The 22867-nt window shown below is 34.7% G+C and overlaps 1 protein-coding gene across 15 annotated transcripts in view; it reads right to left on the bottom strand.

Moving 5' to 3' along the window:
* Nucleotides 1-22542, bottom strand: part of LOC149780294 (uncharacterized) — a 222413-nt gene extending 199871 nt beyond the window's left edge. For all 15 annotated transcript variants that reach the window (XM_089937115.1, XM_089937101.1, XM_089937108.1 and 12 more), the window contains exons 1-2: nt 22266-22542; nt 9382-9531 (exon numbers count right to left, since the gene is read on the bottom strand). In XM_089937115.1, the coding sequence (XP_089793241.1) occupies nt 9382-9531; nt 22266-22436 (321 nt within the window). In that variant the 5' untranslated portion in view covers nt 22437-22542. The remainder of the gene's footprint in view (nt 1-9381; nt 9532-22265) is intronic.
* Between the last annotated feature and the right edge of the window lie 325 nt (nt 22543-22867).

Raw genomic sequence — 22867 nt, forward strand, 5'->3', positions numbered from 1 at the left:
AAAATCAAGTAAATATGACAAAACCCTTAAAAGGCAATCTAGGTCTAAGAAACAATGGTTGTTTTGTTTTTTAATTTCATCATATGTTGAATGGTTCTTGAGTTATACTAACTGAAAGGAACATTCAAAGTTTCTATATGAAGACAAGAATTTGATTGACAAGGGGAATAACTATGTCCAAAACTGAGCAAACAAAACTAAAGTGGCTGAATGATCTAAGGTGCTTGTTTTTGCTGTCAATCATCTGGTTTCCATATTCATAAAATGAACAGTGATTTAATATGAGATACAATAAAGAAATACTTAAGTTTTTATCTTGACCAAAGCACTGGTTTTGAACCAAAATAAATTTTGAACAAGAGGTTTAGGGCCCATAGTCATAAATATTAAACTCATACTAGAATTTAAAAATTGTGATAATCTATACTGAATGTACTCACTTATAAGTCAAGCTCCAGACAACAAAGATCCTGATCTGCCGTTGCCGAATGTTCATGCATATCAGGGTCTATGCTGCATTATGCGCCAGCTGATCTGGGTCTGTGCAATTTGCAGTTAGACTCATAAGCAAGTATATGTAAAGTCTAATATAAAACTACTGTTTGTATCTCTGCATAAACGCAAAGTATCAATTTAGTAAAAGGACCTGAGTATAGTTTTTCCATTTGGAGTTTGGATTTGGATTTCAATCTTTTGTTAGTGCTTGAGTGCTTCAAGACTTCAGGGCCTGGGCCCTGAAGTAGAAAAAAATATTTTTCAACCCCTGAATGGGTACTTTAAAAAAATCTATACTGTTCTGAAGTCAAACAAAAGAAGCCAAATAAATAACAAATCGTCTTGAAAATGATATTTGAGTTGGTGATGATTAGTCTAATTTGTTTTGTTACTGTCTTTCTGGCTCTTTCTCTGACCTACTTTTAGTTGTTCATTATCTAACACTTTTGCTAAAAACCAACGAGCCATACAAACTTTCTTTTATTATGAAAAAATTTGGGGGGAAGATGTTTATCTATAAATCCTGCAGTACCAGGTTGAAGTTTTTCAAATGTTTAACCAATCATAATTCAAGCTACTCTATTTCTAACCAATCATATTAAGAATATTTTGTAACCAACCAGAAAAAAATTCAAATATTTCAGTTATAATATAACTTTGAGATTAACATCTCATTATAAATTATGGTATCTGAGTAAATGGTTTTTTTTTTTGGGGGGGGGTAATGCTGAAAGGAGCTGTTTATCATCAAACTGGGAACATTAAAACTTCTACTGTGTGTGTAAAACAATTATGTTTCGATAAACAAAATGTGTCCATGTTATGAGTGATCCTATATGAAGAGGGACTGAAAATACTGGTACTTACTTGATTGGCAGAAGATCTCACTTTACATGAATACTATTTTATAACCAATAAACTTTGTTTGCATTGGTCTGAGAATGGATGAAACTGACTGCAGCTTTCGAATTTGTTTTATAGTAAATTATCTAGGTCTGGGTATGCTTCACATAATGTGCCAACTGTATGCTTTTAATCAAATGGAGAAAAGAGAGACGTCTCGATGCAAGTTTACTGCTTAATCTGCTTAATCTCCATTATGAACTTGATAAGTTTGATATTAATTATATTCATAAGAGTTGGGATACTATTTTTAACCAATATGTCAGTCCATCCATCTGTCTTATTGTCATCACTTTTGTACCTATGCTTCTTGGAGAATTTTGATGAAACTGTGCCCCAAGTGGCCGAGTGGTCTAAAGCGCTCTCCGTTATGGACCACTGCCATCTCACATCTGTCTGCGTGGGTTCGAGTCTCGGATTTGGCTAATGTGGGTATGTGATAAAGCTTGCCAGTAGCTTCTCGAGGGTCAGTGGTTCTTTCCAGGTATTTCCCGGGTTCTTCCTCCACCATTAATACTGGCCGCCATGTATAGCCTATCGTGTGCTCATAAATGGCGTTAAACCCTACAACTACAACAACATGAAACTGTGCAGGCTAGAAATGTAGCTGATGCAGATGGCCTAGAAAGTTAAATTTGTTCCTCAAGCATATATTTGTAAAGTTTCTTTTTTTTAAATATCTTAAAGGTGGAATTTTGTAGTTTAGATTGCCATTGCTTCTCCTAATGGTTGAACAATTGTACTGAAACATCATAGGCTTTATACGTGGTTGCTGAAAATACACGAAAAAGTGTTACTTTTTTTCCTCTAGTCCATACTGAAAGAAATTACTTTAAATTTCCTTTTAAAGGTGTGTTTTGAGAATTCTGCTTATTATTGGTTTTCCTCCCACTCTGCTTGGACATGTGGTTTGTCAAGATAAGTTGTTTTTTTCCTTCATATTTCCTTAAGTAATTAATGAAAAATTTTAAAATTACAGGTATTCAGTTCATCATTGCTTCTTCTTCCACTCTACTTGGAAAAGTTTTACAGAAATTTTGTAGCCTAGATACATGGCAGGTATTGATGAGCAATAAGGCCTCACTTTTTTCCTCTGGCCCTTTTCTGCTGGTGTTTCTTGAAAATCTGCCCAAAAACTGGGCAATGCAGGAATTCAACTTGCCATCATTTTCCCACATTGCTAAGTGGATTTTAACGAAGCTTTGTAAGCTAGATATGTGGCTTAGATCAACACATTTCTTAACTGTTTTTTTTCTGGTATATTTTTGAGGACATTCCTTGAAAAAAATTTGAAAACGGTGAATTTATTGAGAACTCCATCTATCATGTCACAGAAGGTTACAGCATCAAAATTTTTCAACATTTTACATTCCCAAATTCTGAAATCCAAGCAATACAAAAATCATGTTATATATGTTGGTGTGTAAGATTGATAGATTTAAAAACTCTATGGATTAAAAAAACAAAAAACAATTTATCATGACAGTTGACAATGGCACTATTTTGTTGGAATAACTTTTATATAACCTTTAAATTAAGTAAACCATATTTTATATGACTTTTAAATTAAGTAAGCCATTGTAGAGGGTTCACTAATGTAAGCAACCAAAGAAATGACCACTCTATCATTCAGCAAACGCTAACTTTCATAATGCAATATTACTGATATTTTGACTGCCCAATCAATCACAGTTGTGAAAAACTTGAGGACACTGCCCACACTGCATACTGTAATATACAGTTAAACCTTCATGAAAATTCACCTCTTTTAAGCAGTCACTTGCATTATGAAGCCACTTGTTCAAGATTCCTTGCTATAAATTACTGCAGAAATAAATCTCTGTTAAGCAGTCACCTGTTTGAACAGGCCAAATTCTTTCGCTTTCCAGCGATGGCCACTTAGGAAAGTTTGGACACTACTCAGTATCAAAGGATGTAGCATTTCACTGACCTTTGACTTTTTCCTGGATATTTTCCTAATCAAAGAGAAGTTCATATACACCAAGTTTAATGAACAATGAACTTACCAATCTGTTAAAACCAAGGCTGCAAACACAGAACAAGTCCTATGCATACATGCTGCAAATTTCCAGGATTTTAAGAATTACAAATCCATCTTTGACCCCCAAAGTACAATATCAGACTGTATGCAATATTTACACAGACCAGTAACTATATAGATGTTTGTGTGGACTGAAGAGATGATATCAACCAGTCCCTAATTAATGTCCCTATTGAGACACATAGGGTATGTATTCCATGATCATTTATAGACTATTGACTGTTTAAGGATGTATTCAGGCATGTGGCAGCTTTGTCTATGGCTCAAATAAACCATAATATGTCGACTACAAAGCAACAGATGACTCAAATTTTGAGATTAAGATTGACAGATACAGAATTTTCTAAGTCTTGTATTGTAATGAAGCCGAACACAATGAACACCAAGACAATGTGCTGTATATAATCACTTATTTAAAAGACAAGCCAAACTGCAAACAACAAAAGATCCTGATCTGCCGTATCTTAATGCACCTGCTGATTAGGGTCTGCATTGTTGGTTTTATTGACCCAGATCTACCCGCACATCATGCAACAGGAGATCTTAGTCTGTGCATTTTGCAGTTGGACTCATCTTACAAGTGAGTAAATATGGTATTTTAAGTCTCTTCAGACATACAGCCAATGGCCTAAATGTATCAAACCAATGTTAATTTCGTGGCCTATTTGTTAGAGCATCTGCCTTGGATGCGGGAGGTCACCGTTTGAACCCCAGGCGAGTCATATCAAAGACTTATAAAAATGGTATTAACAGTTGCCTTGCTAGGCACTCAGCATTAAGAGGTTAGTGTTAGGGCTGGTTGGTCTGGTGTCAGGATAATGTGACTGGATGGGACATCATGCTGCATGTCTGCAGCATGATGACCCAGTGCTAGACATCACTGCAAACTGCCACACTGCAGACATCATAGTGATATTACCAAAAATTTTAAAAGCTACTTTAAAAATCCAAATCACACACACACACACCCAATGTTAACTTCTGTATATCAAATTCAAACTTTAAAAGAATTATACCTGGGAGTACCGGCTACATGTAACATAATGTGTCCAAAATGTAAGCTAAGCACATTATACTTTGATTAACTAAAGTAAATAATACCTGTGAGTTTACTTGTATAATTAGACAATATCCTATTTCAAACAACTTCAGTTTTATTGTTCTTGACGCAAAAACTTGCTAATGAAGCCACTTTTGCAACTTCTAGGTGTTGCTGATAGGCTGTTTAATTAAAGTTTTGACCAAAACAACATTCCCATGGAAAAGTCTGGTCAATTGATACAACAGAACAAACTGACCTTCACAATATTTTTCATTCCACTCATTAGTATATCAAATTCTTTAAAATCAACTAGAGTCGGCTCAGTGGCTCACCTTGGCAAATTCCCATGATTTTCTTTTAATTGCAAATCACTCCCCGCCATTCATACCATGACAAAAGGATCAAAGACTGCTGAAATATATTTTTTCAAGGTTCAAAATGTACGTACACTGTAGCAAGTAGCAAATATTTTACCCGTTTCATGATTTTGCTACTTGGCAAGAAATCCTGTCCGAGATTTTTGCTAACAAGAATTTTAAAAAGGAAAATAACTGAGTGACAGTTGTGCCTATGGCCTTGGTAAACTATTCTGCTGTACCAGATTGAAAAGAAGGGCCAAAAAATGTGCTACCTTCTATTCCATGTTTAATTCTAGCCTTGTATTTGTCATCCTGCCATTATGACATGAATTAGGATTGTCACACATCCTTCAAAATATCCTTTAATTGCAATATTCATGTATTTAACCTTTTACCCCCACCCCACCCCCACCATGGAGGAGCTGTCATGGTTGGTCTGTGTATCAGACTCACAACCAAAGGGGTGCACATTTGAATCCTACAACTAAATCAGCTTGCGTCTGCAATTGTGGCACATCATCATGCAAGGTATTTGACTTCAAATGTGTTGACAACAAATAACCTACCTGTGTTAGCAGATGGTGAAGTTTGATGAATTTCTGATAAAGATTGGTGAATTTCCAACCAGTGGTTTTCTAGGTAACAGTCACAGACAATGAACATCACAATATCTTTGACACTAATGCAAAGACAAAGATTTTCTTCTAAAACTTTTGCACACACTTTACAAGCATATAAATGATATAGAATTGTATCTATTACATATACATGGTGAAAACAGCCTAGGTGTCAAAGTTTTGGTCAAAGAGGCAGTACCAAAGTAACCATACAATGATCTGCAAGTGGCCATGAATTGGACTGGTCTGCAGCCCACCAGGATCACCAAAAAGCAGCTTTTGACTGATATATTCTGCCACTTCCATTTCCAGCAGTATGTGATTCTGATATAAATGGGAGATGGCAAAATAAAATTCCACTTCTATGAGAAGCAGTAGTCAATTTGGGGATGTCACCCAGCTATTATGGTAGAGTCTCTAGCTTGTGTTAAGAAGGACTTGCGTTCAAGCCTCAACTCAGCAATTTTAATGATGTCCACGATCCACAAATTCAAATTTTTAACTTGTGGGCTTTAACAAAAAAGTATCTTAGAAGATCTAAAGAGTAAATTTATATACTAAGACAGACAGACTGACATATATCTGAAAAATTGGGGAATAGAAGACCTGCTTTTGACAACTATTTGAACAATTCTGATGGTAGAGCACCTACAGTAAGCAGAGCTCTCCTTTGTTATAACATGGTCCTTAACTGCTGACTGTTATAACATAGTCCTTAACTGCTCACTGTTAAAACATAGTCCTTAACTGCTGACTATTATAACATGGTCCTTAACTGCTGACTGTTATAAACTGAACAGCAATATAGTGAAAATGATAGAAAATTTTATAAATACATGTATGTGATATATGAAATGCCCAACAAATATACAGTGTATACTACAACCTGTCTTGTAAGACCACTGCCATCAAACTAGAGCACCTGTCTCAAGAGCCCACATTCTCAATGCACTGAATAATCAACTAAATAGTGTTCTGACCTGTAATGAAAGACCACCTACCTCGAGAGACCTCTAGTTGGCAGAACTGGTAGTCTCTGAAACCAGGTTCTACTGAAGTAATAATGTAAGTTGATAGCAATTAATTATATTTTTTTTCACTTCAAGTATTTGTTCATTCATTTTGTCAAATAATGTTTTAAAAAGGAAATAAAAACATAATACTAAGATTCATATTGTTTTCTTTCAACCAATACTGTCTTACATCTGACAGACCAAATCAAATACAGTACAATGGTTTAATTTTGGTCACGTGTTCCATAGCAGTTCCATGTCATATCTGGAACCATAATATAATGCTGGAATTATACAGCAAGATGTCTCAGGCTTGAACCCTAGTTCAACTGCATAGATGTCATAGGTTTGAACCCCAGTTCAGCAGAATATATCTCGCCATGATAGAGAAGGCAAAGATTCCCTGTTATAAACAACTTAATGAAATCAGAAAATATTGCTTCCATGAATTTAAAATTGATGGCATTGACAGAACTTTATTTCTCAGTTTAATGAAAAGATTCCTCACAACAAAAAACAATCACCATTTACCAAAAAAAGTACATTGTTGTTATGGAAATGACCACATAAAGCTAAGAAATGTTTAAGATGAATATAGTGTCCTACTCCTAAACTAGTGTAAAATGAATTTTTTTGGGAGCATAACATTTTTTGTGATGAGATTGTACTAGTAACATACAATGTACATGATGACAATTTTCAATCAATGCAAGCACTTCACACCTGCTTATCAGCAAACAAAATAAACAATTTCATACTTATTTTGTTTACTTCTTTTTGCCCATCAATAACTTGATAAAATTGTTAATATGAACAAATTAAAAATCTGCCAAAAGTTAATGACACTAAAATGACGTGAGTTATAAGTTATAACAAATACGACAAATTAAAAGTAACGTCAAGTCAAACTAGGCTCATAACATGAATAATGTGGAGATTTTTCTGGGACACTTAATACAAAAGCCCATTACAATCAGACTCTTCAATGGTTCCAACAAACCCCAAAAATATAGTTTTTACAAAAAACATTTAAACATTGAGTGAGTCAGACTGTTCAATGGTTCCAACAAACCCCAAAAATCAAGTTTTGAAGAGAAAAAAACATTTAAACATTTTTATGTCCCACCATAATAGTGTTAAAGACATATAGCACTACCCTTGTCCATACATCCATTACTCCTCGGTTACGTTTTTCAGTCAGGTCATTTCAGGTATTGTGGTGGGGGCATCCATGTTCCAGGAACACATTAGTAGTTGACTTTTATTTCAATACAGGAGATCAATTACCTTTATTCATTTCTTGGGTTTTCATAGTTCATCATTATAGATCATAACTAATTTAATCACACAAAGTACAATTGGGTTCAATGTTTTCTCAGTGTAATATGGCTGACAGAAATAAATATGTGCAAACATTCTGAGCATGCAGTAACAGATTGTTTACAAAGTTAATCTCGGTATGAACAGGTAAGGATTTACAGAAATTCCAAAGTGTCACAATTCAGACAACTGCTCAAGTCAATCAAGTTGGGACTTGTTACATTATGAACTATTCTGTCCCTCTAAAGTGTACCTACTTGAGTTAACTCCCTTGAAGGCATGGAAAAATGTCTACTCTGTACACATCATACAGAAATCCTTTGGATGAAGTACAAGCATTTGAGAACTTGATTCTAGAGAGTAACCCTTAAGGGATAGGGGAGTCCATCATGACTGGTTTACTTATATACCATGTGGATTTCAAAAGCCCTTGCTTTATGTGAAGGATGAATGTTAATTTCATACAAAATGTAAAGAAAAATCTGTTCTTTACCACAACTGACATTTGCCATGTTTTAAAAGCTTCATATATTTCCTATCAAAAGAACTCAAATTCTGAAATCTTATGCCATGAGCTGCATGCAGCAAGCAAAACAAGGCACTTTTCAAAAGTTTCATAAATTTCATACTGAAATTAACACAGCTTTTGAAAATATGTTAATTACTATCCTCTGATGCCCATGATTGATGAACTTCTCCTTCTCTACAACTATTAGCCCAGGGCAAGCAAATATTTGAATTACATAATATTTATAAAATGACCAAAAATTTAACTAACTAACCAAATCTAAGCAATTATCAACTAAGCAAAGTATGCATTCTTGTTTTTCAGCTAATTAAGAAAATGTGGTTGTTTTAAAAGAACTATAAGGAAAGAACTATGGTTTAACTGGCTAATCTTTTCCCCGACCTCACAGCCATCAAGAAGTCATGGGGTTAGGACAGGGAGGGGAGTGGTAAATTGGATGATCAGAATTTTCTAAACAGTTTGTATTGGATCTCATCAAACTGATTGCAATCCTTAATGAAATTTTGACACAAGTCCAACAGTTAACCATCAGTGATGAATGTAGGTAAGTTAAGTTAATCTCTTTTGGACATCTGAAGATGATTTATCACACAGCTGCAGAGACTTCGTGTTATCAGTAAAACTGATAGTGGATGATGCTATTGTATTGTCTGTAATCATTCGTACTAAGTCTATATATAGTAATTTATCATACCCTCCAGATATACACTCTAATTTTTCCTACCCTCCAATATCTCATACAGTCTAGTTTTTCCAATTCTGTTATTTTCCAAACACTCCAATTTTTCATATATCAAGTCGTGCAGAAATATATTTCTCATTCAATATTTGCATAATCTTAGATACTAAAGGAATATCATAATTCTATTATTTTTTTTTACCTATACCTGAAATTATTGGTTAACCTGGCAAAATACTATATAAAAAAATGCAAATTACAGACAATAAGGTATGCTACAATGTGACCTAACAATACTGATGATGAGGTTGTATGATGTGAATAAATTATGTGAGAAAATAAATTCTGGACTGTGGACTGACCTTGCCTGATCCTGATGTCTTCTGTAACTTGCTCTCCAGCATGGTAACTCTCTCGTTGGCCTCACGCTCCAGCTCCTCCACTGTTTGTACCAACACTTCATTCTGCTCACTTAGGTCATTTACATATGACTGGAGGATACGCACTCTGGTCTGAAACACAAAAGAGTACATATTTAGAAGAGAAAAAAAACCCACAGATGGACCTCTTAAGAATAAGAATCCATGCATACATACACTGTAACTTATCCCCCTAAATTTAGTTTTCGTTCTTTGCTTCTTACTTTCAAACTTTATCTTTACTTGGTGTCATACGGTCACAAATGTGCTGAGATGCACTAAAATTGCTACATACATACATGCTTAAATGTTTCCTTAACAGGAAAGAATTTTTATAATTAACTTTCTCATTATCAAGCACCTGCTGGCTAAATTATGGTCAACTTTTCTAGATGAGCCATCTATATTATTATTGTTCTGCCATTTTTCAGCACATGATAGGCTAAATATGGCAGCCAGTATAACTGGCAGAGGAAGAACCTGTGAAAACCCTGTTAAGAACCACAGACACACAGGAAGCTACTTGCAAGCTTCCTCACATACCCACATCAGCCGAGCCTATGGTCTCACTGGATAGTTTCGTATTTGGACACCCCCTTAATTTTTAAGGTAGAAGGAATGAACCTAATTATCACAAGCCTAGCATTTATAAATTCACACATAAGCTGAATCTGTAATGTGGTTTAGATTTACTTTGAGTTAGGCTTGGAAATGGGTTGGCTTGTTGGTGACTGCTTGTCACAGTTAGATGAGCATTGGAGATCAAATGTGTAACATGGGCTGCAAATGAGCAGCCGACTTGGCTTACATATTTATGAGTGTTTGCGACAGAGGTAAATATCTAAAAATCTATACATATATGTATTCAATTGGATGCTAGAAGTGTTTTACAATTTGTTTCAATTAATTGTCAGATTCCTTACTTATATGTAAGGTAACAAATGTGTATTTTACTTTTTAATATTTTTTCCTTTGTTGCTAAATTATCAGTATTCGTTTTAAAGATAGCAAATATTTAACTAAAGTGAAGAACCGACAACAGGGGCACCGTGACTCTTAAAATATTGTTATCCACAAGCTGGGAAACATTTGTGAGATGAATATTTTTATCGCAGCAAATGCTGACCTGGAAACCTAAACATGTCATTGATCTGCTCCTGGGCTGAATTCAGGTAAGCCGAACATTCAGACCTTCCAGTTTAAACCGGAGAGAATACAGTCTCGTTTCTAAAGGTCATGACATTTTTATCTCGATCAGTGTCGTAAGTTCAACAAACACCAGAAGCTACCAAAACTGTCCACCATTATCAGCAATAACAGCAATGCAAATAATGGATAGATCCGACCTGTAAATCAAACTGGGCCCATTGACCAATCAAATCTAGCCATCGATTTCACTGCATAGTTACGCGTTGCTATCAGCCACATTTGCTCACAAGCATAAGACTACTCTTGATTCCTTTCTTAGGCCTCACTGGATAGTTTCGTATTTTGACACCTCGGTAATTGTTAAGGCAGAAGGCATGAACCTAATTATCATAAGCTTAGCATTTATATATTCACACAGAAGCTACATCTGTAAGTGGTTTAGATTTACTTTGAGTTAGGCTTGAAAATAGGCTGGTTTGTTTGGTGACTGCCTGTCACAGTTAAACTAGTACTGGAGATCAAATGCGTAACTTGGGCTGCAAATGAACAGATGACTTGGCTTACGTATATACGTATGTCTGCTACAGAGGTAAATGTCTAAAAATTGAGATGGTTGAGGGGTGATGAAAAGTATGCTAATTTGTTATAGTACTAGTGAACTTTATTCATGCATAAGGCACATACTGATTCTTTTAGCTGCCTTGTCACAGGAAATATTCAAAATAGCTATTTCCTGTCAAAAATGAATGTAAAATTATGGGGTTGGTGGCAGTGTTGGTTCAGTATAAAAACCACCAGTTGCATCAGGAATTAACCTGATTGCTGCAGTCAAAATCTCACATGTATGCTTTCTACAAAAATCATTAGTTTGTTTTTATTTGTATTTTCAGTGTAAAATTATTCTCATTTTTCTACAATAAGTCATTGTTGGACGAAAATTCACCAGAAAAACTGTCCAGCGAGACCTAATATTCAGACCCACAAAGACAGAAGTGAGATAGCTGTGATCGGTAAAGGCAAGCATTTTTGACCACTCAGCCCCCCACCCCACCAGCCATCTACTTTTACAACAATGTGAATGTTGGGGTGGGGTATAATGCTGCACTGACTCAGAATTTGCACTTTTAATTTTGAGCTGGCTACTTCAGAAGATTAAGAACAGGCCGAAGTCACCATGAAACAACCATAAACTTGCTTTTATCAAAGCCTATTTACTTTCAAAGTTGTAGCTGGATGCATAACTGTAATGCATCATGCTTGACCATTCCAACTTAGATGTATGACCTCATTAGCGTAAACATCATTGCTGCATATGTACGAACTGATGCAATCACAAGACCAAGTATACATGACTACATGACAAAGTGACATTTTAAAAGCTGAAGAAGTCATTTGTCTGCCCTCTGATGTGGACATTGATCCACATTCTATACACAGGCACAGAAACATAGACAGGAAAAAGAACAAAGAGAATTTTTTTTTTATCTCTACAAATTTCATTGGCATAAATGATTTTTACCTGCTTTCCATTCTCTAATCAAATAAAGAACATAAAATGGCAATGGATATACTTGAGTGAGATACATCATTCTTGTAGACTGATCGATATCAGCTTTTGGACCTTAGTAATACAGTACCTCTTCATGCTTCATCAATACAGTACCACTACATGCTTCATCAACCTTAGTAATACAGTACCCCTACATGCTTCATCAACCTTAGTAATAGAGTACCCCTACAGGCTTTATCAACCTTGGTAATACAGTACCCCTACATGCTTCATTGATGGCATTTATTAATGTATCAATGTTACTGCTCTCCCCCCCCTCTGTCTCTCTCTCTGTTAAACTTACAAGTATCTCTCTGAAGTCAATTGCCTCCACCATATCTGGCCATGTACAAAGCACCACTGTTACATGCGATTGGTTAGCTGGTATTAATATTAAGGGAGACAACTCATGAATTCCAACAGATGTTGCTAGGACAAAGCACTACAATACCTGTTCGATCTGCCAAGATGTAGGTAGGGTTATCATACTGGAACCTTGGCTAGCAAAGATGGTGTGTACCATCATTTTAAATTTCTACCTTTAGCCCAACCTTTCAATAATTCTCAACCAAACCAAGTCTAGCAACCACCTAGATATTAGGACTACCGCTTCATAGTGGCCACAGTATTTCAGTTCACTCCAATTTTCCTACAGATTTTGCCAGTATAAAAAGACACATCCCCAACACAACCAGTGGTCAATAAATCTTGGCCATAAGGGCCATGACGTGTTGTGTATAACAAACAACAGTCAAAAGGTGTTTTGTTTGGTCTATCAAAAGACCAATCACCTTCACTCTCTTTAACATCTACATGTATATATATGTATACATGCATACATGTATCTGCCTTTTGTACATGTGTATATGTATACATGAATACATGTATCTGCCTTTGGTACATGAGTATATGTATACATGCATATATGTATCTGCCTTTTGTACATGTATATATGTATACATGCATACATGTATCTGCCTTTTGTACATGTATATATGTATACATGCATAAATGTATCTGCCCATTGTTAGTACTTTTGCCTTTTGTACATGTATATATGTATACATGTATAAATGTATCTGCCCATTGTTAGTACTTTTGCCTTTTGTACATGCTGTCTTTCAATTACCTATATAACTCATACCTATATATATAAAAACCACCCAACTATAACGACATCTTTCGTCTGGTCCACAGAGCAGACATAATACACAAGTCTGAATACAGGTACTTCTTTCTTATACAATCTCTGTTTAAATAGTTAAAACAATTGTCTGTCATGTAAAGTTTATTGCATTCCAGCAACTTGTTGACATCACTCCAGCCTTTGCCCTTACCTCACTATTTAAGTAAATTTCTATTCTGTGTCCTAGATTTAGTACTAAAGTGGGGTATACTTTATGGTGCATGTATCTATTTTTAGGCGATAATTATCCTTGTAAATCATTCCAATGTTAGCCATTACTTTGATACACAAGAGGTGCTTCCATTCCTTAATACAATGAACAGACCAGCTTTATTCATGATTGAATCAAAGTATTGTGAGTACTGATCTATTCCTAGATTCAGACAATAGTAGGGCACAAGTAATATGATCCAAGGAATGAACGTTTTAAGTCTTTTAATCTCTTTATTTCTATTCGTACATAATCAATTCAAATTTTAACAAACACCACTTATGAGTATTTTCTACTAAATAAAATACTGTTTTAAGTACTACACAGAATATGTAAAACTATATTATGGGAGGCAACCACTGGGTCTAATCATTCCACTTTGGATTTTAACAATGAGTTCTCTCTTTATGTAGTTTAACTGACTTTCTCAAGGCCAAAAGTAGCAAATATAGAAAGATGTCTATTATCAGAAACAAAATATTCATAGTAATGTAAGTGGAGACAATGCTATTGGCTTAGGAGGGATTGAAATCCCTTCAAATCATTTAAGCCAAAACATACTTAAGCATAAAATATTAATCTTTCTTCTTACTTTTACAAATCAACCAAATTCAATATTTTTTCCATCTCCTGAATGATCAGAACCAGTTTAGTGTCAGGCAAGTGTCTTTCAGCAAGAATTTAGTCCCATGCAAGTGCATATTTTCTTTCAAGAAAGGAAAATTGGACATATGCTGTTTTAAACTTTTAAATTCATTTATTGCTCATAAAAAAATATGCTTGTTTTTTTTATCCCTTGTCCATAGAAGGCTAAAATGGGAATTTATAAATGATTATGTTGAGTACATCATTTACACATAAGTGTCGCAAACCACTCAACACAATGACTGTTGCTGACAACAGAAAATCAATAATATCATTATTTTTGTGTACATGATATTATGATTATCCAATCACCTTGGGACTTCACATGCATTAGAAACCTGAAAAAGTAAACAGATGATATACAAGAATGGGTTTTAAGAAATAATTTAATCATGATGTTTCAAGTGTCCTGCTATTGTGAACCAAATTAGTATTGATTTGATTACCATCTGCAGATTAATTCAGATGATCGAATGGTTTAAGGTGCTTGCCTTTACAGATCACTCACACATCTCTCATGTGAGTTTGAGTCTTGGCTCAACCAATATGGAAGTGTGTGAGCATGCCTATAGCTTCCTGTGAGTAGATGGTTCTTCCAAAGTTCTTCTTCCACCAAAATATGCTTAGTGCTACATATTCATCATGTGCTGAAAAATTATGTAAAACTCCACAAAACCAAAGATACAACCTGCAGTTTAAAAAAAATCTGACTCTGAGCACACATTTACTAATAAGGGGAAACATTATTTCAAAAAACAACAAGTAAAACCTTTCTGTGTCATCGCTGTGTCTTCCATAAAGTTTTCAAAGTCAGATTTCTGTGCCACAGAGCAATGATGTATATTTTGCAAGTGTTATACATTGCCAAGATGCACAGGACATGTTGAGCTTGATAATTCTCAACAGTCAGCTTGTCAGAGAATGTTTTGATGCATTTCACAGATTTCATTGTAACCAGATGATAATTGTTAATGACGTAACTCGCAAGATTTATATTACTGGTGTGTTTGGAAATAAAATGCATTTGTCTCAAACATTTAGCCATGGATATCTCTAAAAGCATAATCAATGTACTGAAACAGATACCAACCAAGAGAGAAATTTACAGTCTTTAGTTTATATAGTAATTCTACTGTAGGGGGACCATTAGTAATCTTTTACATCAATTCAAAGCCTTTCTTTTTTTCTCAGTTACACATCTGTAAGTTGTTATTAGAATTTCCAATACAACACAATTTTTTTTTTAAAAAACGTCCCATATTTTATTTTACTTTATTTTTAAACTTTCATTTTGATATTATATTGTCATACTTTTTGGGAAATTCAAATCTACACAAAGCATATTCAATTTTCCAATATGCCTGACATGTGACAAACTGACTTTTATATAACAAAAAATGTAACACATTTTAGAGAGAAATTACATCTGTGAAAGAGGGTGGCACCCACAAAAAAGTGACATTTCAAACCTGCAAAAGAAATATGAACTTTTCATTTATGAAAAATTCCACTTGCATGGGAAATAAACACTTCCCATCAGGCACCTGTCTGCGAAAAACATAGCATAGTCCCAGAAATGGAGCTATCCAATGTTCACAGCCCCAAAAGCACAGTGTAAAGCAATGGAATTTATGATGGCAAGTGATCATAGTTGCTCTAGTTTCTATTACTCTATTTATTTAAATATGCATCTTTTGTCATTGTTTTGCAAAAGCATTACACTTAAATTGGTACAGTATAGTATTACTATAGTCGCTGTACAGCTACATGTATTAATATGAGCACTGTACACTATTACAATGATTATTGTAGTCTTAATTTGATCATTTTAGTATTACAATGATCACTGTACACTATTACAATGATTATTGTAGTCTTAATATGATCACTGTTTAGTATTACAATGATCATTGTACAGTATTGCTGTCATCATTATACAATATTACTATGATCAAAGTGTATGGTATTAATATAATCATTGTACAGCTATTAATATGATCAATGTACACTATTACAATGGTTATTGTACAGTTTTACTATGATAACTGTACAGTACTACAATGATTATTGTACATTATTACTGTGATCATTATAGAGTATTAATTACTATGATCACTGTACAGTAATACTATGAACATTGAACAGTCTATGATCACTGTACAGTATTCTTATGATTTTTGTGCAGTATTACTATGATCATTGTAGAGTATTACTATGATCACTGTACAGTATTACTATGAACATTGTACAGTCTTACTACGATCATTGTACAGTATTCTTATGATTTTGGTGCAGTATTACTATGATCATTGTAGAGTATTACTATGATCACTGTACAGTAATACTATAAACATTGTACAGTCTTACTATGATCACTGTACAGTATTCTTATGATTTTTGTGCAGTATTACTATGATCATTGTACAGTATTACTATGATCACTGTACAGTATTACTATGAACATTGTACAGTCTTACTATGATTATTGTACAGTATTGTTATGATTTTGGTGCAGTATTACTATGATTATTGTACAGTATCACTGTGTTCTGATTTTGCTTGCATTAAATGTAATACTGTGATATTAGTAAATATTCCCTCTACAAAATAATTACAACCAGTGAATGCATATAAAATTGAGAAGGCAACTTTGCAAGTGTTAAACAACTGCAAACTCACCGTAGCAATAAATTAAAGAGATAAAAAGCTCTGATATACAAAGATACTTTACAAACAGTGTCTAATGATGTCATGCATCTCACTGACTGGATTTGTATTGATTGAGTAAACATGACAGTCACATTGAAGGCAGTAGCTTCCACATACAAACACTAAAAATGTAAACAATCTGATGCCACAAAAAACTATTGTAAGGTGGGAGACAGAATGGGAGATCAAATATTTGCCAAATAATTTTTTCTAAAGTAAAAGTAAATTTATCAAACAAACTAGATGAAAGAATCGATCAGATTATTGAGAAGTGACAATCGGACAATCTAAAAAACCGCTTTACTGTAGAAACTGATTTTAAACAATAACAAAAACCTCTAAGCAAACCTGTCAGGTGTTTTTAGGTTAATGTCTGTAACACTTCAAGAGCTGTCAGTGCAAACAGAACTTTTGTTGGGTTACTATGCAACAATGGTGTTCACAGGTTTGCGCTAATACAGAGTGAACGTATACCCTAGATATAAATGTCATGTAGATGCATGATCTTTCTTTTCTTGTAACTGTAATTCAACTTAAGTGAAATCTCAACAACTATCCATATAACAGACATCAAAATGGGGACCTAAATATCTGAACCTTTATCCATATCAGACATCAAAATGGGGACCTAAACATCTGAACCTTTATCCATATAACAGACATCAAAATGGGGACCTAAATATCTGAACCTTTATCCATATAACAGACATCAAAATGGGGACCTAAACATCTGAACCTTTATCCATATAACAGACATCAAAATGGGGACCTAAACATCTGAACCTTTATCCTTATAACAGACATCAAAATGAGGACCTGAATATTGCAAATCGAAACATATAAGGTTATATATTCAAAAACAAATGCCTTTGTTCTAGATGATATAATAACACAAAACTGGACTAAGTGTAATCCTAGCATTGCATATTACAACACCACCAAACTCAACTCCACCTCCACCCCAGATAGTGACCCATGGATCAAAATGCAAAATCCGTCTTTCCTCTCTGATGGGATAAATGAAGTTCGCTTTGCAAAACTTGTCTGGACAAAATAATAGGACTTTTGACAAAAATTAGTTCACAAAGTTAGGGTTTATTTTAGGCTCTATCACTGTGCCAGTGACTCTTCTTTTTCATGTTCGGTGCACAAAAGTTTCCATGGCACCCAAAAGGCAATAAATCCCCCAAAGAAAATAAAGATGAAAGATTGTTATGGTTAATTTTAGGCTGAATCAAATGCATTTGAAGCTTACTAAACAGAGTGCACTCATTGCCAAAGAAGCATGAGATGATCAATTTCATTGGCTGAGATAAATGTCTTAGTGATTTTGATTGGCTCTGGCACCAAACAAGAGCACATGGTCAACGTCACTGACAAGAAAATGTAAAGGGAAGACAAAATCATTAGCAAATCACTACCAGTATTGAATTTATTTTCAAGGTAATGTATAGGGTGGAAAAAATGTAAACTCAAAGGTCTTAAATTATGGAAGGAAATGGACACTTGAGCATGAGGAATTTAAATTCCAACAAGAAAGCTCAATATAGGATAACATAATAATGATCACAGACTATCAGGTTATGAATTTATTCATTTCCACAATAAACATTATTTTTTTCTAGTATTATATTCTCCTGATCATTTGTTTTTAATGAAAACTTTCCATTGTTTGGGTACAATTTAAGTGGATGCAGTTATTTTAGCCAACAAGGAAACTTTAGAACATCATGCTGTGGTCCGACTCTACAGTGATTGAAAGCATAAAATGCTGAAAAAGTTGATGCAAGTGCCTGTGATAATTATATATGTTTGAATTTCTTGAATAAAGAATAAACAGGTAACAATATTTGTAACCTGATTTTATTTCTTTTTTATGACCGCACATTTTTGACCTGGGGATCAACTTTTTCCATTTTTGGAAAGAACATGGCAAAGTGGCTGCTGACCAAGCCTCTTGTCAGCCTGCCAGTAGCTTCTCGTGGGTCGGTGGTTCTTCCCTGGGTTTTCCAGGGTTCTTCCTCCACCAGTTATACTGGCCGCCATGTATAACCTATCTTGTGCTGAAAAATGGCGTTAAACCCTAGAACAACAACAACAACAACCAAGCCTCTTGTCAAAATCGAGTACAATCTTTTAGCATGATACCATCAATACAGGAAGCAACAAACAACATCACATTGTCCCGAGACAAGGAATTCCCATTCAAGGGGTTATATTATTTGTCTCCTATGAATCTCAGTTTAAATCCCAGTATTGATTATTATTCTCACACACTGTCTGCCTTTCAAATTAAAATAACCTTTCATTTTTCCAATATAGTTTAGCACATTCAACACATACTATATTCAACAGTTATCATTATTTCTTCACCTTTATTCATTCGGTCTTAAAACTTTATCAAACACCAGCAGGAGTCTTCAGGCGTAGAAGTGAAAGGAAACAAAAACGCCTGTCCAGGCTCATCAAAAGATTTTGTATACATCAGGATAGCTTACAAATTTACGCAGAATAAACTGTGTATCAATGGAACATTCCACTGGTTTATATGATCAAGGTCCAGAGAAATGGCATCCATATAAATAGTGGGTGATTTCTATAGACATCTTCAACTCTCAGATGTTGTAATTTTTACAACTAAAGAAATGCTACTTCAACATTACCCAAGCAACTGACTGATATGGTTTCAAGAAAATGGCCTGCTGCATTTCCTTTGGTTACATGATATTTACCTGTTTTCTTTTAGAAAACGTTTGGATAAGAAATAAGATTTGAGCACAATTTTGTGATATCCTGGCATTTGTATTCTGCCATGGGTTACTTCAATCAGCCCTATTTTGAATATGTAATGGTGATGCAATTTTTAAGCAATCAGAAATTTCATTCCATTTGGAAAATATAAGCTCCACATTCTACAAGCGGAATACTTGTACCTTTATTTGGTGGGACTTTTACCCCAAAACAGGCGCTCTGAAGATGTATAATGATAAGCTTTGACATATTTCCTTTCAGATGAATATTTATAATAATAATAATAATATTATTATTATTATTATTATTATTATTAAAAGGGTCTGATCCATGGTTCTCAATATAATTTGTTTAAAAATATTCTTTTAAATAAAGTAGATATCTTCACTTAAAAGGTTGTTCTTGCATATGTACCTAGGGGTGGTAATTTCATATAAAATTAATAAGCAGTATTGACTGGTTACTGGTAATTTCATATAAAATGAATAGGCAGTATTGACTGGTTAGTGGTAATTTCATATAAAATTAATAGGCAATATTGACTGGTCAATGGTAATTTCATATAAAATTAATAGGTAGTATTGACTGGTTAGTGGTAATTTCATATAAAATTAATAGGCAGTATTGACTGGTTATTATCTGTGTTCCTGATTTTCAGGCATACAAAAGTTTTCTCCTTTTTTGTTGACACAAAGCAGACTTCAAAACAATGAAATCCCTGAAAATCATAGAATGTCCCCAAAATATGACAGTGACCTCTGCAGAAAATGCTTTAACATGTCTTTCTTCATACTCAATACTTTCTTGCTATCTTATGTTTTTGTTTTGTTTAATTTTTGTGAAGGCTTGGTTCCACATGATTAGTGATGGCTGACCACATTAATGTAACCAAGTTTCATTCAGAGCCATTTGATAATATCTACAGTAATGATATTATGTGAAATAAACTGATCCTATGATAATCAATCAAAATGATTGTACTATGATCATCTCAGTGGAATTCCTGGTCATACATAACATGCATGTAAAACATCATACACTATTGGAACTTAACCTTCCAAAAAAGAGGAAAAATTACCATTTGTACATTTTTATAACAATTTTGCACTCATCAAGTCAGGTGAATACAGCTCAGCTTTTGTTTGCAACACATTTGTGAAAGTGTAGGTGCCAATATTATTCTCTGGTCCAATATAAAACATCACAAGATGGAACAATAGGATGGGTGGGTGGGTTTGTTATGGAATTTGGTTACCTATACCACAGGAATTTTACTTACACCAAAGGAATGTTTTACAGTCCATTTTAAACTACCTGTATTGCATAACTCATTTCTGTGGATAAAATTTTTTACTGAGAGGTCCCAGAAATAATATGGCCTCATTGCATTTTATGGTATTTATTTGATAAACACACGTAGCCAACCGGATTCCAAACCTAATGCACCTACTTATAAAAAGTCACCTCCATGAGATATTTGTTACTGGATACCCATGTAGTGTATCCCCTCTGGGGTACATGACTGAGAGTCAAAAATCCCCTTGGTATTGGAACTAGGGGTCAGACTGAGTTAAAAAAAAAACACAAAAAAACTCTGGTATCAAAACTGGGGGGTCAAACTAAAAACTTGGGGGTCTCTGAAGCACAAATAATGGCAAAGGAAAATACAGCCATATAAATAAAGCCAGTGACATGAACTCTCTGTGTAAAAAGTGAAACTGTCTCCAATAAAAAGTGCAATTTTCCCCAATTTATACTGCACTGTAAGAGCAAACACAATCAACCAGTCCCTGCATATTTGACTTCACTCAGTCTGACAAATCACCCCACCCCCAAATCTGTGTTGATACTGATGGATGGTATGTGGGTCTGATGTCAGCTGTTCATTAAAATGTGCAATTTTGCTGCAGGCAAATCTTTCCAGAACACACCAATGTACACTTTAGATGCTTTTCGTAACAGCCATATCTAGTGCAAAATTCAAAATAGTCCCAAGACTGAGGGTTGTGCTATTCCACATGAATTTACGAGTTTCCAAACATAGTATTTGCTCCAGATTCAGAGATATAATGTATATATCACCAAAAGAATCATTCAGCCGATGGCAGCTCCACAGCTGTGGGCAATACCTGTAATTGTATAAAATGTACACTGATGTGTGCACAAAAAATTTGCTGCAGATTTTAATAAACAGGCAATATAACCCCCTAAACTGCCAGTCAATATCATCATGGGCGTGAGGCTGATTTATCAGGCTACACTGTACTCTATTATATTCCTCATCCCCAAAACCTTATACACAACACAAAATAATGGGTGGGGTTGGTAGTGGACTCTATCCAGTACAGTATAGACCAAAAGAAACCATAATCTACCAGGTTTTGTGCAGCGCCTCTGTCATAACACTTTATCTAACACTAAAAATTTGGTTATGTCCCCGGAAAAAGGAAAGCAGGAGTGCTGATATCAGCATACAGTCTGGAATAAAGTTTATTATCGTAATGTCCATACTTATGTTGGTAATATTTTAAGTTCGATGACGCGGCTTACTGATAATAAATAAAATTTTCATGGTAGTACATCAAGCGGCAAGTAAATAAAATAAAAATCTCTAAAAATAACCATACCGTAGCAGTATCCTCTCCGGCCATTTCTGCTTCATCAAGCCTCCTTAACCTTCCTTCGTAGGTTTTTTTAAACTCTCCAAGCAAATTCTGCATTTGGCCTCCATCTCCACGCGCATTCTTCCCAATTTTCTGCATCCTCGCGCGACTCTCTGGGCTAAGCCGTTCAGCCATGATAATGCCACTATTTATCACAAAGATCTACTAGAGAGGAGCCTGGATTTTTTCACCGAAATTACATTTTTCGTTGGCCGCCTTTCTCTACATGTATGTAGATCCAACAACAAAATATCCGAAAGTGAATTGAAAGCTTGATTTTGATTGAGTGGTTTTTAAATCACGTGATAGTTTTCACCAATCCAATAATATTTCACTTACACCAGTTTTGTTTTCATTAGCAGCATGCAGGTCAGCCAGGTGCTAGATAGGTGCTAGCGAAGCAATAAACGTTTCTGAGCGTTGATTTACTGCTTTATCTACCTGTAAAGGGTTAAAACCTAGGTAAATGTTGAGAAAAAATAAGCACTCGACTTATCCTATCTTGGTTTGCACTTAATAAATTTTGTTTTTGATCAAAGTTTTATAGTTTAGCCGCGAAACAAGAC

This window comes from Sinohyriopsis cumingii, chromosome 16 (assembly GCF_028554795.1).
Source record: "Sinohyriopsis cumingii isolate HCF-2022 chromosome 16, ASM2855479v2, whole genome shotgun sequence".
Taxonomy (NCBI): domain Eukaryota; kingdom Metazoa; phylum Mollusca; class Bivalvia; order Unionida; family Unionidae; genus Sinohyriopsis; species Sinohyriopsis cumingii.